The sequence below is a fragment of the Symsagittifera roscoffensis genome, chromosome 7 (assembly GCF_963678635.1).
Source record: "Symsagittifera roscoffensis chromosome 7, txSymRosc1.1, whole genome shotgun sequence".
Classification (NCBI taxonomy): Eukaryota; Metazoa; Xenacoelomorpha; order Acoela; family Convolutidae; genus Symsagittifera; species Symsagittifera roscoffensis.
In genome coordinates this window covers 51,379,954-51,394,558 of record NC_087068.1, presented here as the reverse complement: position 1 = coordinate 51,394,558, position 14,605 = coordinate 51,379,954, and the positions used below count along the sequence as shown (strand labels likewise).

General features: G+C 38.6%; 1 protein-coding gene across 1 annotated transcript; it reads left to right on the top strand.

The window, feature by feature from the left end:
• The first annotated feature begins 5,737 nt into the window (after positions 1-5,737).
• LOC134852068 (uncharacterized) lies at positions 5,738-6,334 on the top strand. Its single transcript, XM_063868348.1, has one exon. The coding sequence runs from the start codon at positions 5,738-5,740 to the stop codon at positions 6,332-6,334; it is 597 nt and encodes a 198-aa protein (XP_063724418.1).
• Positions 6,335-14,605: the final 8,271 nt, after the last annotated feature.

The following is a 14,605-nucleotide window of genomic DNA, read 5'->3' as shown; positions in this document are numbered from 1 at the left end:
ATGGTCTTGCTACAAAAATTTTAAACCCATAGTCGATTTTGAAAGTTTTATTCATGTTCGTGCTAAAAAAACCCACTTGTGCTAATATTTAAAACAATTGTGCTAAGCTTTTGTACAATTTTTTAAAGAAATCTACAACCTCCAATATGAAATGTTAGTGCTGAATTGGTCATTTTTTTGTTAATCCTCGAGGTACCAAGGTAGTGCACTAAATAAAAAAAACAAAAAAATGCTGATAGCCAAAACCCGATAGCCAAAACTTTCTAGCCCAAAACTAGCTGCTGCGAATTTTTGAAAGCTCATTTCTTCCGAAATGTTTTCTTTAAGCCCATAACTAAAAAAGGTTTTACTAGCCACATCTACAAAAGTTCTACAACAATTTTAAAAGTTCAAATTTTTTTAACTCATTTGATTTCTTAAAAAAAACCTTTAAAAATGAAAGTTTCACCGCTTAGTCCATAACCATAACTAAAAAGCTCATAAATGCGTGAGCTGTAGCTCACTTTGTTTAATAAACCATCGGGTTAACCCTCTGGCTGGTTGACTTTAACAAAAAATTATACGTAACTTATAGTAAAAATTTTGAGAAAGCTCAAAAAAGCTTCCTTACCGGAACTACTTTGCGATCGCTGCCATCCGAGCTTGTAATCTTTTAATACAACTTTTCTAATTTTTGTACTACTTTCTTGAATGGCTCCAACGAAGCCAACTTCACAACAACAGCTACTTAATCAATGGAGACGCCGCTGCAGTGGAGCTTGAGGAAGAAGTAACGAAGCAAATAGCCAACTCAAGCAAAAACGAGAAGGTTAAACTCAGTTTTCAGGAGATAACCACTTGTTTTGATCTGCTTGATGCGCTCGCAGACGACTTAGCCGCGTGTTCTACTCAGGAAGCACAAGACTGCCTCAACACAGCTTCAAAACTACGAAAACGAAAGTGCGACCTACTAATCAATGTTAGAAAGTACGAAAAGGTCTTAACAAACGATGGTTCAGTTTCCACAAGGTCAAACAGCCCACTTAAAATGCACGGCACATCTGCAACAGCCAGTGTACCAGTAAGTAGCTCAAATACTACTGAAAACTTGGCCAACAACTTCATCAGTACTACGGCTGCCGACTTCTCAACTTACACATCCACCTACGGCTTAAGTACATTCGACTTAGACGCTCACCAACGCTACAGTTTCCCACCTCTACCGGGAACCAACGGAGCTATGATCAGACAATCAACGGTGTCATCACTATTTCTACAACTGATTTCAGATCAGTCTCACCGTCTGCAAACCCGTGTACTTTCAGCTTTCGAGCTCCTATACGATACAACTTCTCGCCTCCATCAGTTTCCAATGAAAGTCCCATTTGGATCGACAACTCAAGACACGAAGCCCAGATGTCAACTGGCAAAAACCGATATTGTCTTTTAACATCTTCAATTGCAAATAGTCCTGCTACTACATCTGAAGAGTTCGTTACCAACCACTTCAACGACCATCATAGGACTATCTTACAATCACACGAACAACAACGCAACAGCCTTTTCGACAATGAAGAAAGACAAGTCACCAACCACGCTAACAGTCATCCGACCACTGCCATAAAGTACATTTTGAAAGGATTCAAATTTCCAGATATAAAACTACAAAAGGTTGACGGCAACCCACTGGAGTGGAACAACTGGTTCGAACTCTTTCAGACTGCAATTGGCAACAACCCACACCTAAGACCGGTCGAAAAATTACCTACTTGCAGTCATTATGCACTGATAATGCTAAATCTTTAATAGAGAGCTACGGAACCAATTCTTCTCAGTATGAACAGGCAATACTTGAACTAGTGCGTAGATACGCTAAGCCAAAATATGTGGTGACAGCGCTCATCAGGGAACTTGAAAAGTTTGACAAACTGATACTAAGCGAACCACAGGGCTTTATAAGATACGCTGCTTTCCTAGGTAAACTAATCCCCAACTTCGAACTCAACGGCTACACCGCTGATCTAAATTCTAGTAACCTGACCCGACTTGCTCGCTCAAAACTCCCAGTAAGTCTACTAATGAAGTGGGCAGAACACTGCGTGCTGCACGATCTCGATTATGCTACACTCAAAGACTTGACGCAGTACCTCAATAACTACTCGCAAGCATGCGAGAACCTGGACATGGAGCCGTCGACTCCAAGCCAAGCGGGACAAAATCGCCAACCTATGAAGCAACAACAGTCCGACAGCCTACCCAACCAATTTACTTCTATGTCCAGGCATAAGTAGGACAAATCGTCAGGCATATCAGCAATACCAACACTTTTAACATGTCAAATAGATAACCAAGTTCACTACATTGGAAAATGTCCGGACTTTTTGAAACTTCCCGAAGATCAACGGGCAGAGCTGGTGAAGCAACATAAGCTGTGCTTAAATTGCTTAGGCCAACACAGATTTAGTGAATGCACATCGTTTAAGCGATGTTTCATCAACAACTGCGGAGGAAACACCATTCAACTCTACACATCGACAAAAGCTGATTCAAACGCACAACCAAAAATCAAATAACATGCAGCTTGGCACTACAGTAACCAAGCCCGCGGAACAAGCTGAGAATCCAATCCAAAACATGAACAACATCAGAAATGAGTTACAATTTATACCGTTAGCACTGTTTAACAACGGCATCAAAATAGATTGCTACGCCATACTCGACAACTGCAGCAGCTGCTCATATATTCTCAGCAAAACAGCTGAAACACTTCAGTGTAAACCAAGCCAACAACTACAGCTTAGCGTACGAGGTGCGTTTGGTAAGGTGTGTCCACATAACGCTACTAAGCCTACTTTCACCCTAAAATCAATCTATTCAGTTGAAGATCTTAGTTTTGACGCCATCAACGCAAACAACTTTAACAAAACTTGCTCACTCTACAATCACCTTCGACATGTCAACTTTCCTGATCTAGGTGACAACACAACTTAAATCTTGCTTGGCGTAGACGTTTTCTGGAAAATTGAGTAGCGCGATATCACGAAAGGTCCTACAGGCACCCCCTACGCTGTCAAAAATCTACTAGGTTGGACGATCACTTGCCCACTTAACCAAAAATCTAATAGTTCCTGATCAAATTCACATTCAACTAACTTCATTGACTTAAATGATCAAGAAGACGCTAATCTCACTGAATTAGTGGAAAAATTCTGAAAGTGGAACGATCAGGCATCCACAAAGATAACAAAGCTACATACTCTGATAAAAGCAACCGACAACTAAGATTTATGGAAAAAAGCCTTGAGCACGATGGAGATCGCTTCAAAATAAATCTACTCTGGAGAAACGAAATGAAATTGCCAAACAATTATCCGGTAGCTAAAGCTCAACTGCTATCGCTACAAAAATGGCTCAGAAGGGACCCTGAAACCATGCAACTTTATGAGAAATCGCTTACTACTGACCTGGAAATTAACTGCGTCAAGCCCGTTACTTTCCAATACCCACAGCCGGAATTACTTGGGTACCTCACTCATCACCCTGTAACTAATCCAAACAAGCCCGGGAAGGTATGCAGAGTAGCCAACGCTGCCTCAATGTACAAAGGCGTCTCGCTGAACTCTTGCCTTGAAACTGGACCTGACCTCCTGAACAACATGTTTGGACTTTACTACGATTCCAGGAAAAACCTGTGGCTGTATCGGCGGATTTTGAAGGCATGTTTATGCAACTAGCTATTAAAGATGAAGATCAAAATGTGCTTTGCTTCCTTTGGCCTACTAAAAATGGTATCAAACAATACCAATACACGCGACTTATCTTTGGTGCAAAGTGCTCACCACCCATTGCCATCTTTGCGCTTCATCAAACAGCTTGCGCTTCATCAAACGGCTAGAGACTCTACTACGCAACTAAAATCCTCCCTAAGACAGGGGGAATTCAACTTAACTAAATTCGTGTCTAACACTAATGACGCGATCAACTCCATTGATGGAGGCGAAGTTTCTACTAATGCTACAGTGCATCGTGTCCTGGGGGTCAAATGGGACACAACTGTCGATACGATATTCGTGCAACCAACAACTAGGGTAACTAATACTAAATCAACTACGCTCCGCACAATTCTCTCTACAGTAGCGAGGGTTTTCGACCACTTAGGTATCGTAGCGCCGTTTGTCATAAAACTTAAAATTCTTCTGCAAAACATGTGGAAGTCTGGTATATCTTGGGACAAAACCGTGCCCAGTGAATTTGTTCCGATAATTGACAAATGGGTCGACCAATGCAAACAAGTACCCCCTGTTAGGCTGCCGCGCTTACTTGGTCCACAGCTGTCACCTAGTGATATTCAGCTTCATGTTTTCTGCGACGCGTCGCAAGACGCAATGGCTACGTGCATCTACTTTCGAACTGCATGAAGCTCTGGCATACGCACTACTTTTTTGATTGGCAGAACAAAGGTAGCACAACTGAACCAAGAGAGCATTCCGAAACTGGAATTACAAGCCGCCTTTCTGGGTGCTCGGCTATGCAAGATCGCTACTGATTAAATGCGAATAAAGCCGCACTCTACTCACTTTTGGACAGATAGCACTACTGTTTTGTCCTGGATCGAATCACCTGGTAAACTGAAAACTTACTGCGCAAACAGAGTTGGTGAAATACTTAGTTTATGCAAATTCGAACAATGGAAACACATCCCTGGTAGACTCAATCCAGCTGACAGTGCTACACGGGGAAATGAACTTAAAGACGAAGCAAAGCTCTGGTTGGATGCACCACAATTTCAACTCAACAATGAGCCTATTTGGAAGATTTACGAAATATTGGAACGAAGTAATGCTACAACGGTTAGCCCCCCAACTAGACCCTTAATCGATTCTTCCAGGTTTTCAGACTGGTTTCGGTTAGTTCGGGTCACCAATTGTGTTATAGTTTTTTTCGATACACTTAAGGGAAACTCTAAACGCTAAACGTTCTACCACTATGGAAGACCTAGAAAAAGCTAAGCTCCTCCTATATCATCAATCCCAGTCAGAAAATTTTGGTGACGCCTACAATCAACTACCAAGCAAACAGCAAGTTGAAAAAACAAAGACAAACTGCAACAGTTGTCACCTTTTCTCGACAACGGTGTTGTTCGCGAGCGAGGACGACTAGGAAACTCACCTTTACCGGACACAACAAAGCATCCAATAGTTCTTAACGCAAAGGACCCAATTGTGCGCATGATGATCGAGAGCGCTCCTGGCCACTGCATGCATCACGGCACTGAGTACATTCGCAACTACCTGCAACAAAGTTTTGTCATCATTGGGATCCGAAAAACACTTAGACAGATTAGACATAACTGCTTTCTCTGCAGAAGATTCCAAGGCAAAGGGCTACATCCATTCATGACCGACTTGCCACCAACTCATTTCGACGATCCGTCTGACGACCCATTTTCGTTCAAAAACACAGGAATTGACAATATCGGCCCATTCTACATAGCAACAAGGGATACTACTGAAAAAAGCTATATTTGCCTCTTCACATGCCTCTCTTCTCGCGCGGTTCACCTGGGATCGACAGAGAACCTTACTACGAGCAACTGTATAACGGCAATTAGACGTTTCATTGCTAGCAGAGGCACACTTAAGCTTTTAATCTCTGACAACGCTACTTATTTCGTCGGCGCCCGTAAACAACTACGCTCAGAACCAAATAACTTCCACGAAACCACTCTAAATGAAACTCTAAAAATCCACAATGTTGAATGGCGCCTAAATCCTCCGGCTGTCACCATTTTGGCGGCGTGTGCGTGCGACTCATCTCAATGATAAAACGAGCATTCTTACTAAATCTCGGTTCTGATCGACTATCAAGAGATCAATTTGCTACTATCGTAGCCGAGACCGAGGCAATCCTCAACTCACGTCCGCTAACTCATGTCAGTAGTGACCTTGACGACGACCTTCGACTGACACCCAACCTCTTCTTAAGGGGTCCTCCATTTGTCTACGCTCCAGCAGCAGCCTTCTACGAAGCATCTACCAGTAAATTGTCCAAAAAGTCTTGGAAGCGAGCAAAAGATAGACTTGACAGCTTCTGGAGGCGTCTTGTTAAAGAGTACGCTCCGACTCTCATCAGAAGGACTAAATGGACGCAACCCGAGGAACTACTCGAAAAAGATGACCTCATGTGGACACTTGAGGACTTTACACCACGAGGCATCTTGCCACTGGGTCGAGTGTTAGAAGTTTTTATCGGCTCGGATGGCATCGCGCGCTCGTGTAAACTGAAAACAGCCCTAGGTACTTTAACGAGACCAGCGGTGAAACTTGCCCTCGTATCCCCGAAAAAGAAGATTTAAGATCACTTTAATTGTACAACAACAACAACAAAAAAACTTGGCTCAACCCCTTCCCCTTTGGTTCCAAATAAGATCTCCCTCCCCCGAGGATATTTATGACATGAATTGTCTCACATTATTTATAGAAAAATGCGGTAAAACTTTTTAATAATAGCATGATTTGTTCCGAACTAATGAGTAATAAATTTGATTTCAACAAAGTGACTTTTAAGACATATGTTCATCAAATTGTCTTGAATAGTTACTATTCAACAGAAACTACCTTGTCAAGAAAGGGTCAACAAAATTATCAAAACGCAGATTCAGTAGACTTGTCATTCAAATCTGTTGCTGAAAAAGCTATGGAGAGCAGTATCTTGAGGAAAAGAAGATGATCTAAAAGTTCTTGGGAAAGAATTCTTAAGCTATGGCGTGAGAGACAATTATTGAGTAATCTCCGGTTAAAAATATTAGCCTGAGTATTGGCACCTCGAAACCTGGAAGCCAGTGTGAAACTGCTGCCAAATCAAGCTGAGTGGCTACAGAAGCAAATATAGATACGAGCGCACGACAAATGAAAGCTTGCGATACACTTCTGATCAGTTGCCAGGACTAAAATGAACTTGCGAATCAAGCTCTAGTACGTAAGAAAAATTCAATCTTGCTTTTCATGAAAAAATGGTTATCATACAATTTTCATATATGGAAATTGTATGATAACCATTTTTTTTTTCAAAAAAAATAAACGTAGTTGTTTTTCATCACCAGACTGTTGTATTTGGTTCAAATAGCCGAGAAACTAAATTGAATCTTTTTTCAATGGTTTTTTGAAATTGTATGAAAATTGTATGATTAGCATTTTTCTATACATTTGATGCAGGCAATTGTATGATAAGCTTTTTCGGTGTGGGGAAATTTAAAATAAGCATTTTCGGTTTATGGATGTCAACTCGGGGTCACATTACCTTTCCAGGTCTTTTTGTTGGTTTTAATCGGTTTTCTTTATAAGACCGCTCAAAAACCGCTTAAAAACCGCTCTAATCTTGCTTGAAAAACCGTTCAAAAATCACCGCAAGAAATGAGCGGTTTTTGAGCGGTTTTTTAAGCAAGATTTGAGCGGTTTGAGCGGTTTTACCAAAAAAAAAACGCCAAAACCGCCCAAACCGCTCAAACCGCTCAAATCTTGCCGGAAAACCGCTCAAACCGCCCATATCTTGAGCTTTTTTTTGATCGGGATCTCGACCCGGGCGGCATGGTTAACTAGGACAATAGAACTACTTGAAATACTAAAGTATAATAGAGACTGCTTGATTTTCATCATACTTGATTTTGGCTGTGGTTCCAGCATGAAAACCCGGAAGCACAAAAATGGCTTGAGAAGTTTTTTGAAAAATTTTGTAACTAATTATAATAAATTTTTGGTTGTATGAAATATGCCGCAAGAATTTTTTTCAATTGACTGATTTGAATAATTTTCTAAACATTAGCCGCAAAATACTGGATTAAATTTAGTAAACTTTTAGATGAATCTTGATCGAATGAAAATAAATTTAAAGGGACTCAAAACATCAGAACCCTTGTGCAGATGGATGTCAATTTTGTTTTGCCTTTTCGATTTAGAATGCAATTTTTATATGGCTGTGAGTATTGCGGGAAAGCACATGGAATTAAATTCATATCATCCAAAATTGACCCATAGCACTGTGTTCCTGATATTTTGAGATTCTGGAAGCTCGCTGACACAATGACAGTATCCGACGAGGACATCAGTTCTGAGTCTGGGGAGTATGTGCTATTCAGTCATAATTACAAAAAAAAAACTTTTTGCTTGGAATTAAAGTTTAAAATTTTGAGATTGAGCCTATCATACTGTGTGACAACAGCCCTTTTAGCAGAAAAGACCAAAAATTACCTTTTAACCCAATTAATAGTACCCATTGGCCTGTAGTAATGTCAGAATGAGTGAGCAGAATTGTCTTGTTCCTAATAGAAAGCTAGAAGGACAATTCCAGTACGGTCTGTAGAAAATCAGCTCGACATCGAAAACTAGAAAATATCCACTCATGAGAGGCTTCCCAGTGAACTAACCCAGCGGTCAGAAACTTTTTAAAACTTACAAAACTTCTTGAGTTACTTAGTTACTTTGAACCGAGATTGATTAAATTGCTTGTTGTTGAATCCTGAGCCTTTGAACGAGTTTATCCGAGACTTTTTTCATTTCTTTGGGATAAGTTCAGTTTTAAACTCATTCATCAGAAATGATCAAACACTGTCAAAAAAGGAACAAAAGGTTCCCAGTCCTGTTTCTATCGACGTCGCGTGTTTTAAGTATCTTGGCAGCTGGTCATACGGATGTTAAATATACTATTTCTAGTATAAGGGGGTGTTATAAAGTAGTGACCTTCAATTTATAGCGATCTAATTGTTGAATGTCTAAGTGAACCACGTATTGGCTCTGTCCGAATGAGGTCGAAAAGTAATGGAGATACTGTCTTTGGCCCTTCAGCCAATGGCTATAGAAGGATTAATCTATCCTTCTTAGCCTCGAATGAGACTAAATGAAATGACAATCTTTCAAATAACAAAGTTGTTACAGTCATATTGCATACAAAAAAAACGTGCGAAACTTAAGCAAAAATGAAACCAAACTGGTTGCACATGGTAGCTTCAATAGATGCCTTCAAAATGTCAAGGTACTGCCCCATGTTTGAAATTACGCCATTGCTTTCTTACCCAGCTGAGGTACAAAAGTGTGCGGTCCATTCCATCTCTTCGGTAGTTTCCAAATCGACATCCCTCAGACGCTGCGCTGGTTGATGATGATAACATTTTGAACCTGGTGCAACTGAGTTGTGATTTTTAAAGTACCTTAAACACTAGACGTGACAAACAGCCGAAGTATAAACGAGCAAAAACAACGCAAAGTTTTTAAATCAGCTCGGCTCGAGGTGTTCGTTTTATGTTTCAACATTCTCGGCCAAAAATTTGTTTGTTTCGAACGTCTCGACCAATTTTTGGTAAATTTCAACTTTCTCGACCAAAAATGGGTGTTGCACTGTGTGATTTATGTATCAATACTTATGTATCAATTTTTTACTATCAGATAACTAGAGTAAATTGACAAAAATCGTAATGCTTCCTTCTCAGTTGATTTTTTGTGATGAAGCCTGATTCCAAAATAAACTATAAAAACCTGTGGAAGGCAAAACTGCTCCATCAAAAACATTTTTTTTTTCAAGTTGAGTTTCCAAATTTGCTTTTATTATCTTTAGAAATCTGGACTGAAGCTGTGGATGAGAAAACCGACAGTTACAGTTTTGGGTAGAAAGTAATTTTTGCCACAGGAATCTTTAAATTTCCATAAATTACAGGATTCCCCTAAATCGAGAGATTGATTGTCGTGGTTTGCGTGAGATTGATTGCCGTGAAATTTTCTCCGCAGAGTTTTTTTGCTCAATTTCCAATTTAACTCTAATTAAAACCTTGAAAACATTATGTTGTGCACGACCTATGTTTCGGCTGCGCTCGAACTGTTTTTTGACCTGTTTATTGCCTTTCTCGGCCAAAATTGGATATGTTGTGACTCGCTCGGCCAAAATCGGGCATGCTACGAGTTTGTGCTCAAATTAAAATTGCTCCTCGAACGCGGAATGGCAGTCGCAAAAGCACTTGCCCGACTTTCAAAGTCAAAAAACTAGTCGAGCAACTCGATCCTTGAGAGGAAGTTGTGCTTCAAATTGTTTATTTTGGTCAAAAACTAAGCCATTTGAATGAAGATTGCATGATATACCGAAGTATTCTATAAACTGTTATATAAATTTTAAGTAAAAGTTTAATATTTTTGGCTGGTTCTTGTGACAGCAGGTTCATACTTTGGCTGAGTAACATGACACCGTACGAGCATGCCCAAAACTGACAAGAAACGTATGCAATCACTTTTATACAAATTCTGTTACAAAAACCTGGAAAACCTTTTTAAATTAATTTCAAAAAAATTTTGTAAGAGCCAAAAATGTTGCTTAAAATTCACTCGATCTAAACTGATTTTAAATCTATTTTGGCACATTTTTGAATTCATTTTCGGATTTGTAAAAAAAGTTAGGTGAAAAAGGTTACATACCGATTTTCATTCTACCTAATTTAAATTTATTTTCTTACAGATTGTATCTAGAATTAGTCGACTATCAAACCATGAAAAAAAGTTGTAAACAAATGCATACTTTTTCATTGAATTGTTGTATCGATATTTGGCCCAAAAAGAGTCTGAATATAACTAATGTATAACTTTCTGAAGCAGAAATGAATTGTTTCAAAATACTCTTTTAAATTATTTTTTCATTCGCTCAGCGCAAGAAAATTGATTCTAAAAAAGACAGTTGAAGACAATTTGCGCACATTTACTGTTTCATTACCGTGGCAACCTTTCAATATTTTGCGTTAATTGTTTTGAGAATGCAAACCTTTCCAGAATATTTCCCTAGAACCGCGTAGAAAATTGAGTGATGAATTATAATTTATGCATTGCGAAAGTAATAGGGGGGCTTATCTGTTTTTAACTTAGGATCTATTACACGCGATATATCTCGTGACAATAACGCGTAAGCGGCTGATCAGAATGAGTTAGAACCGAAGTGGTTAACTCATAAAGTAATTTCGGATAGGGTACACCGTCTGCTCGTCACGCTATCTTATTTTCGGCCGGATAGATTCGTGCAACTTCTTAGTCTAATACCGATCCTAATCTTACTCTTATACTATCTAGTCTCAGGTTGTTTAACTAGTCTCTGCTAGGCTCAATAGATCTAGGGTATACTGGTTTATTGCGGCTGCTGAAGTTCTCTTGGAGAGGCAACTAATTTTAAGTTAAATTCAAATCTCTCTGGTGCTGAAATTACAAGTAATTTCAGCACTTACAAATAAGTGGGTTGTTAGTTAGATGGATCATGATTGGTTAATATTAAATACTTTACAGTGGTAAAATATCTAATTTATCCAATCATAAAATGTAGTTTAGATCAGGTTCCACCCATCCGGGTTTTACAGAGTTTTTTAGAATTGTCTTTCTGCAATTCAAAGGATGGATGATGGACGTTGGTATTTGGCGAACATCATATTCTTCTGGGTTCTCTTGTTAGAGAAGTTCCAGGACGCTGGAATGGTAGATATCAATCGTTGTGTTTTCTTGTAACAACGAAATCAATCTGATTTAAGAATGGTTTGCTATGACAGGTTTTTCTGTTTCATGTAGAGAACTTCTTTTGTGTTCGACCTTGTCTGGAAATGGCGTGGAGATTGTGCGTGGAGGGGATGCCTGGTTACTCGGATCTGTACGTATACTTGAACATCGAGGTGGTCATTGGTCTAGTTCAATGAAGTCCTTTTCTGCGAAGTCACGTCGTACTCTAAATCCTTTGAGTTGTGATTGTGGACGGCATATCGGTTGTGGTTGGCCATTCTTTTTCGAGTGTAGAGGGGTCATTTTGTCTTTGGATGTTCGTCTTTGGTGTTGTATGCTGATCTATATACTGCAAGGTATTATTTACATTTTATAAAATTTTTATTAGTTCAGTGTTTTAATTATGATTTTGGTTAGTTGTTTTCACAAAAGCTTTTTGTTTTAGTTCGGTTATTTTGAAGAGTTACTCCCCTTGAGTAACTCTAATTAAAAATAGAAGTGTGGTCACAAAGCGTGGATGTAGCGCGGTGGGTTAGGCCGGCTATAGAGCATGCTCAGGACGTCCTCTCTGCGGTTTCTGTGAGAGGTCCTGTTATATGATAACGTTTGATGTCGGGTTTGTGGTGGTTTTTCTTATGTTTCGTTGGTTGTGTCCTTTTTTCAAAAATCAAATTGTTTTTGGTATGGGTTTGTCTTTCGATTTTTTTGTGTTTTATTTTTTCTTTTTTAGACTTTATGATAGTCTTCAAAAGGATAAACTATCCAGTTTTAAACTGGGTTAATCCGGTTTGGGTACCGTTGGTTTTGTTTTCTTAGTCATGCTGTTATTCTATGTGTTGTGGTGTTTAGTAAGCTGCGTTGGTTAGTTTTGTTTAGTATATAATTCTTTTCCAACCGGGTTAAAGGAAAGTTTGAAACTTGTTATCGTGTGTTAGAGTTGTTGAGTGTGAAAACTTGAAACTGAAATTCATTATTTAAACAATTCTTCGTGGGCGAGCTGTGCGAGTTTGGATAGAATTCTTGTGCGAGTGAATGAAAATATCAAAAAGTTAGTACTGCATTTTCGTCTTATCAATTTACTACATAGAATTTTAATTTTACTGCTAGTTTTAGGGAAAAATTAAGTTACAAATTTTCATCATTACTAAATTTACTGCTTTTGGGAAACAATTTATAAATGAATTTACTACATTGGTATGAATTTTATTTTTTTTATCTAGTGCAAAATATTAGAGAGTTTAGAAGAATTTGAAGAAGTTTTCTATTTTTTATTTTTCTTTTGTATTTTTTGCAGATGATCGTGGGATGAAGGCTAAAAATCTAAATGAGACATGGATAAGAAATGGTTAGTTTTAATTTGAATTTATTAGTGAAGAATATGTATAATTTATACTTACCTGTTAGTCGTCGGGTAAAAAACCGTGGGGGAAGATGTCGTGTATTATGTCGGAGTTTGTTAGTAATTTTGCTAGTATGCGAATGATGTTTTTAGTTTGAAGCAGTGGCCAAAGCAATTTAAGTGCTTTAATAGTTTTTAGTTCTTCAGTGCCAACTGCAAACTCATAAGGTGTGTTTTGAATGAGATTATATAATTTGTGATTGTATTTAGTGTTGTGGATGAATTCTAATATTGGGATTTCTATAGGTTGAATAAATTCATGTGGGATAAGGAAGGGTCTGGATTCTTCTGCGTTAAGGGTCTTCGTGATGGGACAAAATATATACATTTGGGTTATGGGATCATAATTGCGAAGAATACCGTGAAAGTTAGTATCTTTGATGCAATATGTGAAGTTAAGAAAAAATGGTGAAGTGTATTTAAAGTTAATAAACTGAAAACGGTGGTGTGGTTGTCTTGATGGAGTGTGGAGATCAAAATGATTTTGTATGAAACGAAAATATGTATATGTGTGGGTTTGTTTAGTGCGTAACTTAATGTCGTGTGAGCAGTGCAAATCGCGTTCATGTGGTGCTAGGAAATTGAAAGTTAGTGAAAATAATTGAAATCTTTCTTTAAAACTTTCGTAAGCTTGCATGTCGGTTAGTGCTTCAGAAATGACGTGGTCGAATTTGCGATCAAATATATTGAGTGTAAATACATATGGTGTTTTGATGAAGAATTTTTCTGTGATTTGTGGGTTAGCGAAGCAATCATCATCTAAAAATTTGTCTTGGTTTGCTCGGATGATGTTATGATTGTAATATTCTAGCGTATATTCGTTAGCTCGGGGTGCAGTGTATGTTTTTAGTGACTTTTTATATCCTATATAAGTAAATTGTCTATGTGTTAGTAGTGTGGTGAGTCGGTATAGCATATCTTGATTTCTTTCTATATCGATATGAGTATTAGATAATGGTAGGCAAAGGGAATTAGTAAAATGATAAAATGATGTCCAATGAAGTGTAGGCATTAAAATATGTTCATCTACAAAGCTTCGTGTGTCGTTAGTGTCATGAGGGGTGTTTAAAGTATACTGTGGAAATGAAGGTAAGGTGATTGCTAGAAAATCTTTTGTGTTAGTGTGACTTGGATGATTAATATATTCACGGGCTGTTCCTGGTTTTGTTGGAAATGGATGGTTTGGGAATTTTCTTTTGAAAGTGCGATAAGCTCTATTAGTGCTATTTGATGATTCGGTGGGTGTGGATGATGGTGCTAATGATGCGGTATAAGCTGAAGAGGGTGTAGGGGTAGGTGGGTTTGATGATTCTATTGTGGATGAAATTTGATTTATAGTGGGGGTGTCAAGGTGGAAGGGTTGTTGTAGTAGGGTGATAAAATTGTCTAGTTCTTGGGAGATTTGGGGAGTATCTGGAGAATTGGATGATCGGTCTGAATGAAATGAAGAGTAGGTTGGGGTGACTTGGGAAGCGTAAGAGGGTGTAGAAATGGATGGGAGTGGGTTATTTGGTGGGATTGGTTGAAAAGGGGGTGTTGAAAAAATTGAGGAGTTGGTTTGAAAATTATTGGATGGAGATGGTTCAGAGTCTGCAAATTCATCAGGGGTTTCAATATTAGGGTTATTGAGTTGTGAAATGGAGTATAAAACTGAGATATGTGAATTAGTGTCTGAATTCATGCCTGATGTTATATTACTGGTTGGGAAATTGGGTGG